This window comes from Cystoisospora suis (genome assembly GCF_002600585.1).
Source record: "Cystoisospora suis strain Wien I chromosome Unknown contig_359, whole genome shotgun sequence".
NCBI classification, from domain to species: domain Eukaryota; phylum Apicomplexa; class Conoidasida; order Eucoccidiorida; family Sarcocystidae; genus Cystoisospora; species Cystoisospora suis.
Window position 1 is genome coordinate 199 of NW_027153160.1, and position 19661 is coordinate 19859.

The 19661-nt window shown below is 40.5% G+C and overlaps 1 protein-coding gene across 1 annotated transcript; it reads right to left on the reverse strand.

Annotated features, from left to right (window-relative positions):
* Nucleotides 1-458: 458 nt before the first annotated feature.
* CSUI_000911 (gcc2 and gcc3 domain protein) lies at nucleotides 459-19431 on the reverse strand (the record flags this gene model as incomplete). The annotated part of the gene is made up of 19 exons (XM_068061118.1): nucleotides 19282-19431; nucleotides 18038-18144; nucleotides 16830-16938; nucleotides 14799-14960; nucleotides 14167-14389; nucleotides 13777-13909; nucleotides 12455-12751; nucleotides 11203-11598; nucleotides 10406-10561; nucleotides 9566-9677; nucleotides 7311-7460; nucleotides 6550-6697; nucleotides 6027-6139; nucleotides 5247-5300; nucleotides 4591-4695; nucleotides 3067-3124; nucleotides 2655-2788; nucleotides 1800-1931; nucleotides 459-572 (listed from the first exon to the last, which is right to left on the reverse strand). Coding segments are annotated over exons 2-19 (2661 nt in total), but the record flags the coding sequence as incomplete, so codon positions are not given.
* Nucleotides 19432-19661: the final 230 nt, after the last annotated feature.

Below are 19661 nucleotides of genomic sequence, written 5' to 3' on the forward strand. Positions count from 1 at the left end.
GCTGCGGAAATACTTGGGAGAAATCTACTCGACCACATACATACACCGGCTCATAGCGATACCACCCCCTGCATGCAGTCCTTATATAAGGCATATCTAAAGATACGTATTCATATATATATATATATATATGAGAGTAGCTGTACCATAGAATAGAGAGAATGATGTATATATATATATATAAGTGTATAGCCTTAGAAGTGAGACGACCTCGGATCGATAGAGAGTAGCCAAGGAGGTAGCCTAGAGGCTTATCCCTTCCCGTGCATCCCCGCGGCCAGATTCTGTTCTCTGGAAGAAGAGGCAAAGAAGACAGAAGAAGAGAAGAAGATAGAGAAGGAATGGAAGAAGAGTAGGGAGTGGAGGAAGAAGAAAAGCTAGAGAAGAAGAAGAAGGAAAGAGAAAGAAGAAGAGTCGTATGGGAAGGAGATAGAGGGAGAAGAGAGAGAGACTTACGTTGCCGTGTATCTTGTATCGATGTACGTAGTATACTCCTTATAGATTCGATTGATCTTGCAAGCCTCGAGGGTATATTGCTGCTCCAAAGTCTCTCTCTCCTCTTTCTCCAGATTCTACAGCAAAGTCAAACATGCATAAATGTCCCGAGAGAGGGGAAGAAAGAAAAGAAAAGCACGCACAAGAAGAAGAGGAAAGAAAGAAAAAAGTGAGAAGAGAGAATCGAACTCACAAGTCGTCTATGTATGAGAAGAGAGCAGAGAGAGATATAGAAGAAGAGAGACAAAGAACCTTCATAGGAAGAAATAGACTACAGAGGGACTGTAAAGATAGAAGGATTTAACCTTCTTCTTCTTCTGTTGGATAGCTTGTCAATTACTCGGCTTTACAAGACTTCTCAAGATCTCTCTACATCTATCTCCATATGCAAGGAGACATGCTTGGCTTCCTGACTCTATCTCCCGCATGCATATATATATATATAAGTATATAGATATACAGGTGTATATATGTCCAGATAAGAGGTACACTTTTGCTAGATAAGAAAGAAAGAGAAAACGAAGAAGGTAATTGTTCAATCTTCTTTACAGACCTTTCCTTGAAGCCTCTCTCCAAACTGCGCTGAATCTTTCGGGGTATCAATAGGCATATCTATGTAGTGTGTAGATACACATAGATATATATAGATATACAATGATAAAGGTATGAAGATAGAGAAATGTATATAGACATATCTCCATGATCAGGTGTATGTGTGTATGTGGAAACTGACGTGGCTATCTCATAAGGAGGAGGAGAAGGAGGAGACACTTCACACCTATGTAGAGAATGTGTGAAGGCGAAGATAGCTAGTGATATACAACATTCAGATATCTCTGCATGCACCTCTCTATACACGTGTGTCTCTGTTCGTGTCTCTATACATCATGCCTGTTCACTACATAGGTATGAAGTGTCTCCTCCTTCTCCTCCTCCTTATGAGATAGCCACGTCAGTTTCCACATACACACATACACCTGATCATGGAGATATGTCTATATACATTTCTCTATCTTCATACCTTTATCATTGTATATCTATATATATCTATGTGTATCTACACACTACATAGACATGTAGAGGTGTATATATACAAACACACAAAAAGGTGTAGTATCAGTGATGTATATCTATCTATCTATCATACATGAATATGTATTCATATATACATCTATATATATAGGTATGTATATGTATAGGCAAGCAATAGCTATACATGTAGAGGTATGAATAAGAGATGACCTCTACGATCAAAAGAAGAAGAACAAGAAGAAGAGCGTGTGGACCGTCTCTCTTTGTCTTACCTCAAGCGATTCTTCTAGACACTGGAAGTCTTCTTCTAGAAGTTGGTGGAGCTGTTTAGTGAGCTGGCGTGTCTCCTTCGCCACATAGCTAGCCAAGCTACTTCGATGATCTTCTATTGTCTTGACAAGTCCCTTGAAGAGACGAGAGAGACAAAGCAACTATCCAAACAACTCCATAAGAGAGACAGCAATGAACGAATGCATGCATGCATGCAAGCATATTATATGACGACCCCTACTACTCCTGCTCCTACTCCTTCTACTACTCGTATCATGATATAGACTTCCTTCTCCCTTCTTCCTCTCAACAGACGTGACTTGGCAATTGATCAGAAAGAGGACGCCTTATCCACAGAGAGAAAAGAAGAGAAAGAAAAGAACAAAGAAGAGGGTAAAGATATGCCTCCTGTCAAGGATGAGTTAGCTAGCTAGCTAGCTAGTTGGTTTGGCAGAGAGTCTAGAAGTACTACGTAGCTCGATGGTCGCTAGAATTTTGGATCATAGCAACACTCATGAGAGACATTCACGCATGCATTCTTTTAGTGATCTATTAGATAATTACCCATCTACTTTTTAGTCTATCTACCTGTAGTCTATCTACCCTTCTTTTGTCTATCCGTAGGTAGACTGCTTGAAAGATACGAAAGAGAAGAAGAGGGTGTACCGATTTACCTCTGCGTGCATGCACATGCCCCGGCCCGTCTCGTAGGGCCGAGAGAACATGGAAACAGAGAAAGAAAGAGAAGAAAAGAGAGAAAGAGAAAGAAAGGAAGAGAAAGAGAAGGAAAGAGAGAGGTTGATACGCTTCTTGTTGTGTTCTCTTTCCTTTATTTCTTGTCGTGTGTATGCTTTTACCTGTACGATAGAAGAGACTTCTTCCTGGAACTTTTGACACTCTTTCTGTAGGTGACCTCTCCTTTCATACGTCGCAAAGAGAAGAAGAGGAGAGAGACTCGTATATAAGCCGACCACGGAAAGATAAGCTGCCCCTGCATGAGACAAACAGAACGAAACGGAGAGAATCGACAGAGAAAGAAGGAAGAAGAAGAATGAAAGAGGAAAGAGGACAAAGGAAGAAAAAGAAAGAAAGAGGAAAGATCGAAACGAAAAGAACAACGATAGACAGACTAAAGAGAGATAGGTCAAAGACAGAGAGAGGGAGGTAAGGTGATAGAAGGATAGAGTGGGAGAGAGAAAGGACAAGAGAAGGTGTTGCAACTTCTGTCTCTTCTTCTTCTTCTCTTTCTTTTCTCTTGTTTCTGCTTACCTGTAGAATTTCTTCTCAACTCATCATGGGCTGCTAAGGCCTTTCCTAGGATGTCTCCCTACGTAGAAAAGAAGAAGAAGAAGAAAGAGAAAGACGAAAGAGTGGAAGAAGAAAAGAAAAAGAAGCAAATACAAGGCGAGTTTGACTCTTCATAAGCTTTCCACACAGACAGTGAGCGTTTTTCCTTGATCATGTAGCTGTAGATCTATCAATCTATCTATCTCTCTATCTATCTATATATATATCGAGCTCTAGATTCATCTTTCTTTACGTTCGTAGGTATTGACACGTATACGTAGATACAAGAAGTCTATATATCTTATACTTAGATCTTTGCATGTATATGTAGATACACTAGGTATACATCAGGCACCTTGGATAGAGGGAGAGAGACAGACAGATAGAAAGAAAGAGAGGAAGAGAGAGGTCAATCTGTCTATCTCTCTCTCTTTCTTTGCCTGTCTATCTAGATGAAAGGAGAGAGTTGAAGAGAGAAAGAATAGGACTGAGCGCTGTCCTTGTTAACACTTGGAAGAAAGGAGAACGAGAAGACCACATACACGTCATATAGATCTGAAACAGGGACAAGGCAAGATCTCTCTCTTTCTTTCTCTTCTTCTCGCGATGGAGAAAAGAGAAGAGAAGAAGACAAACATGACGGCTCTTTTCGACAGATCAAACAAGACAGGCGAAAGAGGGGAAAGAAGAAAGACCCAAAAGAAGAGAAGAAGAAGAAGACGAAGAAAAAGGACAAGATGAGAGAAGAGAACAGGGTGCAGTCATAGAAGCAGTCTTACTAGTATGAGTCGAGTGCATGCATGCATAAATCTACTGCAGGGAAATTTTCTTCAAGGCTGTGTACGGGATTACAGAGACGATCATAAGCACGCTCTTTGCATATGAGAAAGAAACAAAATGAAAGAAAAGAAGAGAAAAGAAGACAGAGAAAGAGAAAAGAAACGATCGACGGGGTTCATGTGCATATCGGTCCATGAAACGTTTTCTCCCTCTATTGAATGGAGACACACTTTGCTTCTTCTTCTTCTCTCTTCTGTCTCCTCAGTTTCTGCTTAGAGCCTACATCTTCGTGACTATTAGGAATGTGCATGCAACTACACACACACATTCTATCCTCGTCGATAAGCTCTCTTCTTCTTCTTCTATAGGAATTGCCCGTCTTACAGATCTCAAAAGAAAAAGAGGAAGAAGTCGTTACTAGCCTCCAATCTACATCTATATACTCTCTACATATGAACTTCCTTCTTCTCCTCCTCCTACTCTCTATGAAACATATCTCTATGTAAATTCCAATCCACAATGGTACAGATATATATATATATATATATAGATATAGATATAAGTATACTGTAGAGCCAGCAGTATTTATATATTTATATATATATATATGAGTTCGAATAGATGGAGATGTCTGTGAGTGCGTAGGAGATGTTTGGAGAGACCTAGCAGAGAGAGAAAGAGAGACAGAAGGAAGGAATGAAAGAAAGAAAGGCTGATAAGACGTACGGTGTGAAGAAAGAGAGAAGACCTCTTTTGTAGACTCTCGAACTGCCTTGAGAAGAAAGCCTCGTGGCGTCGATACACCTGAAGATCCAGCTGCACTTGACTTGCCTATCCAAGCAGAGAGAAAGAAAGGAAGAAAGAAAGACAAGAGAAAGACCAAGAAGAAATAAAACTCCATGTATATCTCCATACATATGTGTAGGATATTCGCATATATCTCTTTATCCACATCCACTTCCTCTCGTACATCTCCATACACATCCATGCACTTCTAGACCCTCCCTGCTGATCTAGATCCCCCATATAGGTCTACATCTATAAAGACCTAAACACCTGTACATACACGTGTCTATATAGGAAGAAAGAAGTGCCTGAGCTGTATCGGACTGTATGATGTAAGAGACGACAAGAGAGAGAGCAAACAAGAGGAGGAGAGAAAATGAAAAGGAGAGAAGAGAAGGCGTAGAGAAAAACGTGTGATGGAAAGCAGAAGAAGGTACACGTTATCTGTGTGTGCATGCATCTGAAGTGAGACGAACTCATGAGGTGTATGTACACTCCCCCCTCTCTTCTCCCCCCTGTCCCTGTAGGAAGCACTACTACTACTACTATTGAGAGACATAAGTCTTCCCCACACTTTTGCCTCATGAGAGACTTACTAGATCGCCTATCGAGTCCGCACTTAAAGACTTCAGAATTCGCCCATATACCGCCTGCGAACACAGAGAGAAGAAATTGCATAGCTAGATAAGCACCTCGGACGGAGAAGAAAGAAGGGGAGATAAAGAAGAAGAAGAAGAAAAGAGAGAAAGAGACAGAAGAAGATAAAGAAATAAGGCTAGGAAGGTTAAGACCATTTAACCCGGAATGAGTAAGATTAGTAACGCACAGAAGAGTCAAGGGAATTTATCGCTCGATCTGCTTCTGAACGAGCTGTCCTTAGTCTGTCTCTAGAGGTGGATGGATCATCGATAGATCAAAGATAGATGATAGATAGATTGGAAATAGATCATAGATAGATAGATAGACAAATTGGATATAGATCGATCAACTAGACAGATAGAGAGACAAAAGATAGATCGGTCAATAGATGGACGGATAGATAGATAGATAGATGAAAGATGTATCAAGATAGGTGGAATACAGATAGATAGGCTATTCTAAAGTTTCTTGATCCGAGTTGTCTAGAGTGTCGAGGCCTTCTGTAGAGCCCTTCCAGAAAAGAAGAAGAGTAGAAAAGAAGAGAAAGCAAAGGAAGGGGGGGAAGAAGAGCAAAGCGAGGAGTCGACAGCAGTGAGAAGAAGAAGAAAGAGTAGAAGGAAGGAAAGATCAAAAGGAAGAAGATCCTTGATATATAGATACATCTCTATCTTTAGACATCTTAGTCTCGATATATGCATGTGGCTAGATGTATCCTTCTTTAGAGAAGATTGACCTACCTCTTCGTTCTTTAGTTGAGAAATTTCTTCTTCTTTAAATCGATTGATAAGAGAGCGCTTTGTCTCCTCGGACTTCTCTGTCTGTAGACGGATTGCTAAATCTTGTATCGCCTCTAGAGCAACCGCATGCAATTCACACATATATATATATATATATAAAGAGACAGAGAGGGAGATGCACCCTAGTCTCTCATTCATTCAAGAGATACATGCACAGATAGATCTGTCGTTCGTCTATCTATCTATTTATCTTCAATAGATATAGATATCATTGATCTTCAGTCTTTCTCTCTTTGTCTCTTGTCTCACTTGTAGGAAAAGATGGAAGGAGACAGAGACCCCACGCAAGACTCTGCTACCTGCATCCATTGTGAGAGTGACGAGGTGTATATACACCTGAGAAAGCATCCACCCCGCATCCCACCCTATTCCCCCTGTATACATATCCGCATGCATTCATTCCTTCCTACGTCTCCTTCCATTCATTCACTTTACTTCTCGCTTCTTTTCTATCTCTTCATACCTTTAAGATTGGGCGCTATCATAGCAGAAGGGAGGGAATTGACGGAGACGTCAGGAAGTTCTGCTTCTTCCTTATCCATCGAAACTTCAAAGCGAACTCGACTGCTTCCGCTATGACCATTCTGACCTTTCTTGGCTTTCCGAGACTTCTGACGGTTTCAAGGGGAGCACATTCAAAACAGATAAAGAAAAAGAGAAAAGAAGAAGAAGAAGACGAAAGGAGAGAGAAGAAGAAGACAGGAGAGAGAGGCCTCGAGAATAGAAGACTAACCCTCTACGACCTATCGAGAGCTTTCACTGCGAGTCGATCCATACGGAGATATAGATTAAAGATGATAGATTAAAGATAGATAGATAGATTAAAGATAGATTGGAGATAGATAGATAGATAGCTAGAGAGTTAGATGATATGTACTAAACAGAGAAGAGGATGATATATATAGCAAGAGAAAGGAAGAAGTAGAAGAAGGAATGTGTGGGGAAGACAGAATTTCTTCACTGAGAGAAAGGGTCAGTAGGAGAAGAAACAAAAAAGGGGAAAAGCAAAAGAGAGAGAAAGACAGAAAGTCTTATCAGAGACACCGTATGCAGAGGTATATGGACTTTTCCTAGATATCTAGACAAATCGAATGAATGAGAAAAGCGACCCAAAGTATAAAAGCTACATATACATGCATATATATATATATATGTATATATACATGTATAGGATATAGATAGATGTGTATGTGTGTGTGTCTCTTGTATGGAGTGCATGCATACCTCTTGGGCTGAGGTGTCAAAATGGGAATTGGTCTCCGCGAGACAAGCGTCTCTGACTAAATTATTCAAGCGATCTCTCCGTAGAAGTAGAAGAGCTGCCGACGTCCCAAGCTTTCTATACGTTGAATGATGTGCACTAGCCAACTCCTCCTACACAAAGACACATGCAGAAGAGATAAAGACATTTCTCTCTATCTGTCGGAAGACCTACAAGAGCATGTATAGAGAGAGACAGAGAGAGAAAGAAGGCAAGAGAGAGAGAGAGAGACACTATAAAGATAAGACGAGAAAGAAGAAGAAGGCATCTGAATCTAAAGTCAGCTGACAGTGTTGTGTCTTTTCCCTATGCTCTTGTCTATCTGTAGAAATCTCCTTTAAAGCCTTTCGGCTCTCTAGGTGGATCGTCATAGATGTCCTTGCTTATAGACGGAGAAACAGGGATGTGATGAATAAAGCAACTTACAGACAGATCTCTCGTCTCTGTCTCTAGCTAGAGCTACGATCCACTTCAAATGAAAGAGTGTATGAAGAAGAAGAAGAGGGAGAAGATCGAAGATGCTTTTCATCGTATCTCTCTCTCTCTTTCTGTCTTAGAGAAATACTTGGAATCTATCGATCCTTCGCTTTCTCTCTGTCGGTCTCGTGTCTATTTCTCTACACCTTCTCGTAATCCTCGTGCTTTCCTTGATGGCCCTCTAGCTCTTTCTCCATGCGATTGAAAGGTCTCTCTCTATAGCTCAGTTCTTTCGCAGACACATACGCTTACGTCGACCTATCTATCTCTCTATCTCTCTAGGTATTTATATCTATATCTCCATAGATATCTAGATCTTTCTCTCTCTCTACATATATATATATACATGTTTGCATGCGTGTATGTCTACGGGGTGGGGGTAGATGACGTAGTAAAGAAGGCCGTGCGTAAGTTCATGAGTTTCTTCACACGTGAAAGCACTGGAGGAAAAGAGAAAATAGGTCTAAATAGGACTAGATAGATTGGAGATAGATAGATGGAAGATAGATAAATGAATAAGTCCATATAGAGGTAGGTAGATAGATAAATAGATACAGGAGAGCTATCTTGTTGGATATGAGTTGAAGCAACGGAAAAGATCCAGAGTAGGAAAGCTGAGTAGTATGACTTGCAAAGAGAAGGTGCTTCTCTCTTTTCCATTCTCTCTATACACCTAAGACTACAGAAGTGACGAGAGACCATAGTTTCTTCTTCTTTTTCTTCTGGTCTATCGTTTCTTTCAGGAATGTCTACGACTTCAATCAGGAGAGGAAGGAGAGAAACTACTCTACCCAAAGTCTGCGAAGAATGACATCATGTATCTTCTGTTGAAGGAGCAGGAGTATGACACATCAAACTTCTCCTACTTCTCCTACTCCTACTTCTCCCACTCCCTTCTCCTACTTCTCCTACTAGTACTATGACGACTACGACGACGGCTATTACTATAAGATTCATCCGTAGTATTATGATGATAAGGACTCTCCCTAGTCCTATTCTTATTCTTTTGAAATCTCTCCTCGCAGTAGAATCTCCTCTGCATCCACTGCAGCTAGCAGGGTGAGGACTTACGACGATCAAACTTCTATCAACAAGCCTAATAGTCCTACTACTACTGATACGAGACAAGCTTTACTTACCAAGACTACTCATCATTATACTACTCGTAGTGTCACTATTACTGATGCTTGGATGACTTTCTCCTATTGCTCCTAGAAGCACCTCTGTCCCAACAAGATAACCCATTCTACTACTACTACTAGGACTGCCGTTATGTCTACTTTTCTTCCCCTTCTTGACTTTATGAGGCTTCTGCTTCTTTAGGACTCGCCTCTACTCGGGGTGCAGCAGCACTGCTCTTGCTCCTACCACGACGACTCTTCCTACGACAACTATTACTATTACTATTACTGCTGCTCCTCCTCCTTGTAATAGTAGTTGTCCTAGGAGTAGTCATACTTCCTCCTCCGTTGTTGGTAGAGTAGCAGGGGTTTCCTCCTCGCGTGGAATTTTTCTCTTCTTCTTTTTCTTCTTCTTCTAGCACTGGGAAGCATCCTACCCATTAGAGCAGCAATTCTAAGAGTAGTTAGAGTTGTCGTAGTATAGCATAGCAAGAATAGGAGTAGGAATTTTCGGAAGAATACTGCAAGTGATAGTAGTAGGAGTAGTCATCATAGAGGTGGGAGGGCTAGCAGTTACGGGGAAGTGCGTGTGGATAGAAAGATAGACGTTCGAAGCTTACGGTCTGGTCTCGTATTCTCCTTAGGAATCCTCCGAGTGTGTAGCTTAAAGAAATTTGACGATTCTTCACAAGATCATGACGCCTGCTTCTCTGCTTAGAAATATCTGATAGGCTAATGGAACAGAAAGAGAAAGAAAAGGGACAGAAGAAAACCCAAAGAAAAGAACACATCGGTGTCTATACATCGTGGTATCTCTTACATAGTTATGTATAAATATCCATAGTCATATAGAGTCATACAGATATATATATATATATCTCTATACATATACATGCATTCATATTCACGTGCATGCATGCATGCGTATTCAAGCACAGACAGAAAAGCCTGTTGACACTAGGCCAAAAAGGAGGTTTCGGCGAAGTGTATATACACCAAACTGCCGTACAGGCTGTCCCGACTCCTCGTCGCTATCCCCATCGACTTTGAGAAATAAGAGAGAAAGAACTCTTTTCATGTATATTTCATAGGTCTTACACCGAGACCCGCACAAAATAAATAAATAAAGAAGAAAGAAAGAAAGAAAAGGAACGCAAAGTCACGAAGAGATCTCTTAAAGAGAAGAAGAATAAGAAGGAATGCATGAGAAACGCGCGAAGAGAAGTTAGGAGTGTTAGGAACGCCATCTTTCTACCTACCCAACTAACGACTTTGGAAAGAGAAAAGAAAATCTTCACATCTAGAGAGTCTACACGCGCAACTACCAGCCATACAGTGCGTACTAGATTCCTACGTATGTGCATCTAACTATACACACATTCAGACAGACAGAGAGAAAGAAAGAAAGAAAGAAAGAAAGAAAAAGAGAGAAAGAAAGAAAGAGAGAAGGATGTATTTACCCGTTGGATATACAGTTAAGGAGTTGCAGGAGTTCGGCATAGATCGCATGAAACACACGAGGGTCGAAATCTTGAGGGACAACTTCCTTCTCTTCTTCTCTCAAACTTTCTGCTTTCTTTGCCCAAGCGAGACAGTTAAACAGTGTCTTAAACATACTAAGGACAAAGAAAGAAAGAAAGAAAGAGAGAAGAAATTCATTGGGATATGTTGATAGATCTCTTGCGCCAAAGTAGAAGGGGCTTAGGCCTCTCCTGAGACGACTGGCTCGAGGAGTGGAAAGGAAACGAAAAGAAATACATACACATGCATACAAAGAAACATGCATGCACATATACACATATATATATATGTGACATAGAGGAGAGAAGGTTTCTTTCCCTGTAGATTTTCTTCATATAATTCTTCTTGCTGCTGCAGGTATTGCTAGTATTATGAGAGATATGCACCCCCCCCCCTGTCTAGCTAGCTAGAAGGTGTGGTCCATGGTTAGTGTGTCTCACGACATACATAGCACAGTCAGGCAGACAGACAGCTTCTCATACATACATACATGGACTGTCTTCTTCACATCTTTCGTCTATCCGCGAGAAGATAATATCTATACAGACAAAGAGACTCTTCAGGTATATAGGCCTTTTAACTGAGGACTGTCTAGTAGGTATGTATTTTCAATCTGTTTGTAGCCGATATTAAGCTATCTCTTCTCAGTCTCCCTAGCATGCAGCCTGCTTGGTGTCTGTACATACACCGCAAGAAGCAGAGACCTTGCTTCATTTCCCCTTCTTTCCTGTCTCACCTCGTTTCCGGATCATGCTTCTTTCCTTGCAACTTAAGCTTGTCTGCTTCGGGATATACCCAGAAAGCCTTTCGAAAAGATCTCAAAAGGACAGATGTCAAGAAGAAAATAAAGAGGAAGAGAAGAAGAGTTAAAGTAAACACTGCCAGCCAGTGAGGTCGGTATGTGAGTGTGTCTCGGACAGAAATATCGAGAAGATCGAAAAGTTTCTTCGAGGGAGGCTGGGGAAAGTCTGTGAACGAGGGACAAGTTTCGTTCCTAGATGCATCGACCACCTTCAGAATCATATGAGACCAGGGTGTCTCGACAGATCCAAATGTATATACACCTGGAGTATCGAAGGTATAAGAAAAGAGCAGCCAAGAGTAACCTGAAAGAATATCCACGCGAAGACGTCTACAGGAAAGAAAGAAACAAAAGGAGAAAAAGAGAAAAGAATGTAAAGGGAATAATGTACAAAGAAGAAGAAGAGGGAAAAAGAATTCTAGCTATCTTCGATCTATCTCGAGAATACCTGCCTTTGTCGGCTCTTCTAGTTATCTTTCACCTATGTCGTGTTGAAGCTTCTTTAGATCTATCTCTTTACATATATATATATATGTATATATATGTGTGTATGTATACATGTACGTCTTTATGTGCTATGCATCTGTAGACACCTCAAGATGATCTCTCACCTCTACTGCCGGTCTTTTCGAAAGAAACACCTCTCTCTCTCCTTACTACCTCTCTACAGAAATATACACATTGATACACATATATCTATATTTATATCTATATATGTATCTATATGTATCTATACAGACAGGTAGATATATATATATATGTAAACACACAGATATGTACAGAACGGCACATACCTGTTCATCTCTCTCTCTTTCTATGCAAATATATATATATATATATATGTGTGTCTCTTTATATGTATATATATATATATATTTGTCTTTCTCTCTCTCTCTGTCTCAAGATCTGTATATGTCTGTTTTATTCTTTGTGAATATATAGATGCTTACTTATCTTTAGGAGTGAAGTAAACGCAGAGTGTTGAAAATGCAGACACATACTTTCTATATCTAGTTCTATCTCTCGCTCTCTCTCGTCTTTCTTATCTTCTTCTCTCTCTTTCTCTTTTTCTTCTCCTTCTCTTTTCTCTCCATCTCCCGCAGATCTCCTCTCAATGAGAAAGAGACACATAGACTTTCTTTCTTATCTCTTCTTTCTCTTTTTCCTTCTCACTCTTTCTTCTTACGCAAATGTCCCGTAGTCGAAGCTGCTTCTTGAGTTGATAGCTACATTCTTGAGATAAGAAGGAAAGACAGGCGAAGAAGAGAAACTCTCATCCCCCCCAGAAGAAGAAGAAGACGAAGGAGAAGAAGAGCCCTCCTGACTTAGGATCCACATAACGGTACTCCCCGATCTTAGACATCTCACAGGATCGGATACAGAGACGTCTACACCTCGAAGCACATCTCCTTCTGCTGGCGCAACTGCGGCGTTTCTTCTTTGAGACATGTCGCTCTCTTGGTCTTCTCTCTCTTTCGCTTCTCTAGAGATGTAGAAATACAGACAAGGAAAAGGATGAAAAGGATCGACAAGAGATGTATATATATATATATCTCTTTTTAGAAAAGGCAGAAGAAAGCATGAATGAGGTGTAGATACACCGGAAGAGAGAAGGATGAGGAGAAAAGAGAGGAAACTTCTGACGTTCTTCTATTCATGAAAGAAGAACCTCGAAGACGAGAGATTAGATAATAGTCAGTCTCTTCACTTGTTGACAATAATATATCTATGCACATACATATATATATATATATGCATAACCGTGTATATATAGATATATATACACGTAATTATCTATCTCTATCTCTCTCTACGTAGGTAGATGAATAGATAGATAGGTATGTCTGTCTAGATATGTGTACAGTCAATGAGGGAAAGGAGGGAGGCATTTTATACCGCATGCATGTGGAACTGTCGAGGGAGGAAAACGAGAAATTCCTAAACACCCACTAGACGTAGATAGAGATATCTATGTAGAGAGAGAAAGAAAGAAAGAGAGAGAGACAGAGACAGAGAGAGAGTGTGTGTAGTTGGTCTTGCACGGCTTCTCTTTCTCGACTTTCTCTTCACTCCTTACCTCATAGAGAAAGAGGAGAGGGAGAGACCATGCCTGGCCTTCTCTATCAGGCAGAGATATATTCAGGCACAAGCAATGCATACCTATATAGACTTACACCTAACATACACCTATACACAGACACATCGATTTCTGCATATATATATATATATTTATATGTATAGATGCATGCAGATAGAGGGGGGTGTCTAGGGGTGTGGTGTGAAAGGAGGTGAGGAGGCTTCTGTAAGATGTTGACTGAATTACAAGGAATAAAGATGAGAAAGAAGAAAGAGTGAGAAAGAAGGAAAGAAAGAAAAGAGGGAGAGAGGGAGCATGATGAGCGGGAGAGATAAACATAGAGAGAGAGGAGAAAGAGAGAAGAAGAAAAGCAGCCTGAGGCGAATGCCGTGTCGGTCGGTCTAGTGTGTTGCATGCAGTCAACGACTTACTGTGTATGAGAATGAGAGAGGCGAGATAAAGAAGAAGAAGAAGAGACGAAGGGAGAAGACTTGGACTTGCTAAGGGCTTCCGTTAAAGTCTTTTCGAGCCATGAGGGTGGAGCAAAATACCCCACCGTTCCACCTACGAAAGACAGAAAGAGAGAAGATAAAGAAAAAATGAAAGAAAGAAAGAGGAAAGAGAGACAGAGATAGAAGAGAGAAACGATGGATCGATATACATATGGCAATACTACGGATCCATACATATACATACGTCCACCTCTGTACACATACACCTACATCTACGTATGTACAGATATCTATACATAGGACTGAACTGTCTTAAGAAATCTTGTGTTTGATCCTTTCTTTGTATCTTGCTTTTCTTCTTCTTCTTACTTTTAGAGATCTTGAAGAAAGCGACTTCACAGCCAAGAAGAGGGTCTTCTGCGTCTGTACAGGTGGGTACACTCCCCGCTAGGAGACCGCGACTTCGAGCTGTAAGTTTCTCTAAGCTAAAAGAAGAAGTAGGTGTAACGGGATCTCCTGCGGCTGTAAAGACAAGTTTGTCTCCTCTTATCCACGCTTTTGGCTTCGATTCCCGGCAGTTCTGATCGCATATCTGAGACGAATGACGAGAAGAAGAAAAAGAAGACGGGGGATAATAAGGGAGAACATCCAAGAGGTTCTACTTAGATAGAGAGACAGAGAGATGTAGAAAGAGAGACGAAGAGACAAGGGAAGAGAGAGCGAAATACACATAGAGAGAGATATAGATTAATGATAGATAGATAAAGATAGATTAAAGATAGATAAATAGATTGAAGATAGATAGATAAATAGATTGAAGATAGTCCTCCACTTGTAAGGATGGGTGAAGGTCGTATGACGTTTTGGGGGGAGACATGTTAGGTGACGTGTGTCTCTAAAGGAAAAAGAAGGCATGCAACTACAGAGAGAGAGGAAGAGCAAAGACAGAGATAGACAGATAAGATAAGAAAGAAAGAAAGAAAGCGTAGCCTTTTGCCTACCGATTGATTAAGAGGCTGAATCTTCCCGCACTCGCACTTCTGCTGGTCTGGGAGATACGTAGAAGAAGACTTAGGACACTGCAGTCTACAAAGCTCCTCGGAAGAGAGACAACCTTCTCCGCTAGGATGAAGTAGCATATTCTTTCCTTCGCATGGATAAATCTGTCGCAGAAGAAGAAGAAAAAGAACTAATGAACGAAACAGATCCAAAAGAGAGAGGAATCTACTGCGGAGCAAAAGAAGAGAAAAAGGAAGATATGCTTTCTTCAAATCCATGCGGAGGAGAAGGCGAGAGTTGGGAATGAAGAGGTTCAAGGAGAGAGGAGAAGGTGAGAAAGGCTTGATACAAGAAGATCTAGATCATTCTCTTAGGTAGTCGCTGAGACATAAGACTGGATTGGGAGATATGCATAAAGAGTAGATAGATAGATTGAAGATAGATTAAAGATAGATTGAAGATAGATAGATAGATAAAATAGACAATGAGGAAAGGGTTGGGTAGTATAAAGATCGAGCGGTTAGGTTTGTTTAGGATCGATTTGATCTAAGAAAGGCTTTAGGTGTCGATGATAAAGAGAAGAAAGGGGGCGAGTAGAGAGAAGGGAATTTCTCAGGCCTCACTACTAGGACAGAAAGCTCGTTTACTCTAACGTGACTACTACTAGGACTACTACTAGTGCTTAACAGATCGGAATGAGAAGGAGGAGAGAGCGGCATAGACATGTATGGCTCTCTTTAGCGTCGACAAAGAGGAAGAGGAGGAACAAGAAGAAAAGAGAAAAAGAAGGTCACACGAAGAAGAAAGAAAAGTAACTGTATGAAAGAGAAAACAAATATCTATATATATATATAAATATATATATGAATATATTTGGTCTAGTACAGTATGGGGGTTGTCTCTGTCTACATATCTTCCCTTTTTCTACACGCATGTCTACATGCACGTACAAGCCGCATGTAGAAGGGAAGACGGGGTGTAAATCTAGAGAGAGAAGTAGGACAAGAAGTGAATGGAATTCTCTGCATAACTTGAGACAGGAGGAAGAAGAAGCACATTCCGCTGCTTCATGTGTGAGACAGTTGTGTGGTGTATAGACACATCTCTAGACATATGCGATAGATAGCTAGCTAGTTTCCAGAAATAGACATTCCGCTAGTCGAGGAGGGGGAGCTTGGCTTGTCCACCGCCGTCTAGACTCGTGTAGACAAGGAAGAAGAAAAAGAAGAAGCAAGCTATCTAGCAAAGAATAATTTCAAAGCTCCAAGGTAAAGACCTCTAAGAAGAAAGAAGACGTGCTACTAGAGAATAACGAAGAAGAAGAAGAAAAGGAGAATAAGAAGAAGAAGAAGGAGAATAAGAAGAAGAAGAAGGAGAATGAGAAGGAGAATAAGAAGGAGAAGAAGGAGAATAAGAAGGAGAATAAGAAGAAGAAGAAGGAGAGAGAGGAGAATAAGAAGGAGAAGAAGAAGAAGGAGAATAAGAAGGAGAATAAGAAGGAGAAGGAGAATAAGAAGAAGAAGAAGGAGAAGGAGAAGGAGAATAAGAAGGAGAAGGAGAATAAGAAGAAGAAGAAGGAGAGAGAGAATAAGAAGAAGAAGAAGAAGAAGAAGGAGAGAGAGAGAGAATAAGAAGGAGAATAAGAAGAAGAAGGAGAGAGAGAGAGAATAAGAAGGAGAAGGAGAATAAAAAGGAGAAGAAGGAGAAGGAGAATAAGAAGAAGAATAAGGAGAAGGAGAAGGAGATATGTTTGACTGTTAAGAGAAGCAAGCATAGACTAGAATTGATTCGAAAGAGAGCAAGAAGAGACTTGGAAGAGAAAAGAAGAGTGGCTAGCCAACAGTCCTACCTCACCAGAGACAAAGAAACCCTCACGAAGCTACAGAGACAACGACCGTCGCCGTCTAACATGTTTCTCTCTACAGACATGTTCATATACATCTAGACATCTATGCATGTGTCTATACGTATATACATAGATAGGTATGAGTGTATATATAGACTCTATGTGTATATGTACGTGTGTGGTGGACCTGCTGTTGGCAATTTCCTGCGCCGTCTTGATCGGAGAGGTCGACTCCATTCTCCATATAAAGAAACTGGCGTCTACAGACACAACTCCCTGTGCTCTTCTGAAAGAACCTACATACACATACATACACGACATATCTCTAACTCCCCATGAGGAGAAAGCGGTCCTCTCCTTTCTCCCGATCGATCTCTACTCTTCAATTGCTTACACAGCAGTACATACACCATGGAGAATCACTAGCAAAACACATCTGCACGCCTCTTCATTCACATATCTATCTATACATACATATCTATCTATCTATCTATATATATTTATATAGACATCTACCATATCTATCTATCTATATATATTTACAGATAGATATATGGGAATAGACTTATGAGAGATTAACAGAGTTGTACGCCGTGGGTATGGATAGGTATGTAGGCATGTACGTGTGTATGTATGAATATGTGTGTGTGTATGTATGGTGCAGGCTAGTTAGACTAAAGTGGACGGAGAAGATAGACTGTCCTCTCACTATAGAAGATTTCTATTACAGTCTATATACATCTGTCGGTTCTAGTCCTCTGTCTCTCTATTCCTATAGACGTCGGGAACCGTATATAAGCCGATCGACAGGAAGGGTAGATAGAGGGTGAGAGGATGAAGTCTTTCTGTGTGTCTCAAAGGACTTGCAGAACCTCTTGAATGAAAGAAAATAGGATATTCTTCCTCTCTTCTTCTTCTTCCTTTATCTTAATTCGAAGGAGAGAAAGAGAGAGCGCTCATAAGAAATCTCGCGGTTCGATTCTCCTCATAGCAGCAGCAGGGTAACGAGGTATCTCTACTCCACCCTAAGACACATCACACTTTATGTATCTATCCATCCATCTAACTATTTATTTATGTCTATATCTATAGACATACACATTGATATATATATATAGACATATTAGATCTATGTAGGAGTGTGAATGACAGGTTCTGTACGAGGTGTCTATATTAAGGAGGCGTCAAGTATAGCAGACGACCTAAGTAGAACCTTGTCTCCATATGTCTATCCACTATCTTCTTCTTCAGCTGCATATACTGAGTCTGTCTCTGATTTATCACCTTCCCCTGCCAACACATATGCATTTAATCTATCTTTAATCTATCTTTAATCTATCTATGTCTCTATCTATATAGAATGTATATATGTATATAGAGATATGTGTATGTTACCTGTTAGCTCCTACGCATTCGCATATCCCTCCGCCGGAGGAGGTCCGAGAGTTTGCGCCGCACATACGACACCCGGCCTGTCCTGTACTGACGCCATATGAACCCTCCTATACACATACATATATATACAAACGCATATACATACCTACATATCCATACATATATGTGTATGTATATAGACAGAGAGAGAGGCAGGAGAGTAATGATACCAAAAGACGATTCTCCCTATATAAAGATTTACATACATACACAGAGATGTATACAGATATATATATATATATATACACCTTCATAGGTATGTGCAGGTGAGAGATTCTGGAAGCGTGGGAGAAGGAGAAAGAGAGAGAAAACGAGAGGAAGAGAAGTCCTGTGTGGCTCTAGAGAGACAAGAAAGAGAAGGAGGTAAGAAAAAGAAAGAAAGGAGCTATGGATAAGAAAGAGAGAGATAAGGAAGGAGGTCAACATCTCATGAAAGAGCTCTACAGAAGCGAAAGAGAAGATGAAAGAAAGAAAGAAAGACGGAAGTTGTCGTTCTCTTCGCATGCTGTATAGGGAAGGGTGTAGAACGGTGTAAGAAGCGTCTGCTATTTGTCTTTCGGAGCTCGCAGTGAAAAGAGAAGACGTCGTTTATAGACAATGCAGAAGAAAGAATAGATTCTATCGAAACCTCTCAAAAGAGAGAGAAGATACGAAGGAGAAAAGAACGGCAACCTTCGAATAAAGGCGACTCTCTCTCTCTCTGTAGATGTGGATATATAAATAGGTATGGATAGATAGAGGAAGGGGATAAATATGAAGAAGATTAGAAATACGAAGATGCTGAAGAGAAAGAGTGAGTAAGTCCATATGAGTGCAATGCATGCAATCCTATTTAGACGTAGAGTGTACGTACACCTCTAAAGATAACTCTTCTATCTTTCTTTCTTGCTTTCTTTCTTCTTGATCTACCAATCATAGGCATTTTAGCACAATTTAGTCGCGCCATATACATAAAGAAGAGGCCTGACGTATGAAGTTAGTTACGCCCGCATCGACTGGTATCCCGGACCAATTTGAGACTCTCTAATCTATCCATCTATATACATATATGTATGAGAATTGTATTTGCATCTTCTTCTTTTTCTTCGTCATCCGAAATTTGAGACAGGACTCAACAGACAAAGAAACGACGTCCACTTCTTCTTCTTCTCCTATTCCTCTTCTTCTTCTATTTCTCTTCTTCTTGTCCTCCTTCTTTGTCTTACGCCGCAGGTTCTGCAGTCGCTAAGGTGCTTCTTTCCCTTGTACGGATTGAAAGTGCCTGCAGGGCAAGGCAGAGGCTCGTAACTCCCCGAGGGACAAAAATGACCCGCGGGGCAGAGCTCTCCTTTATCCTTAGATGCATGCACTGGCGATCTACACACGAAATTCAAATAAAGAAATAAAGAAAAAGAGGAAAAGGAGGATGAGGAAGAGGAAGAGGAGGAGGAGCATCAAACCAAAGAAGGGAAAGGAAAGACAAAATACACATAGCTTCTCAAACTACCTATCTATCTTTAGTCTATCTATCTAACTATGTGCCTCTCTATCTGTAGCCTATCTATCTTTAATCTATCTATCTAACTATGTGCCTCTCTATCTGTAG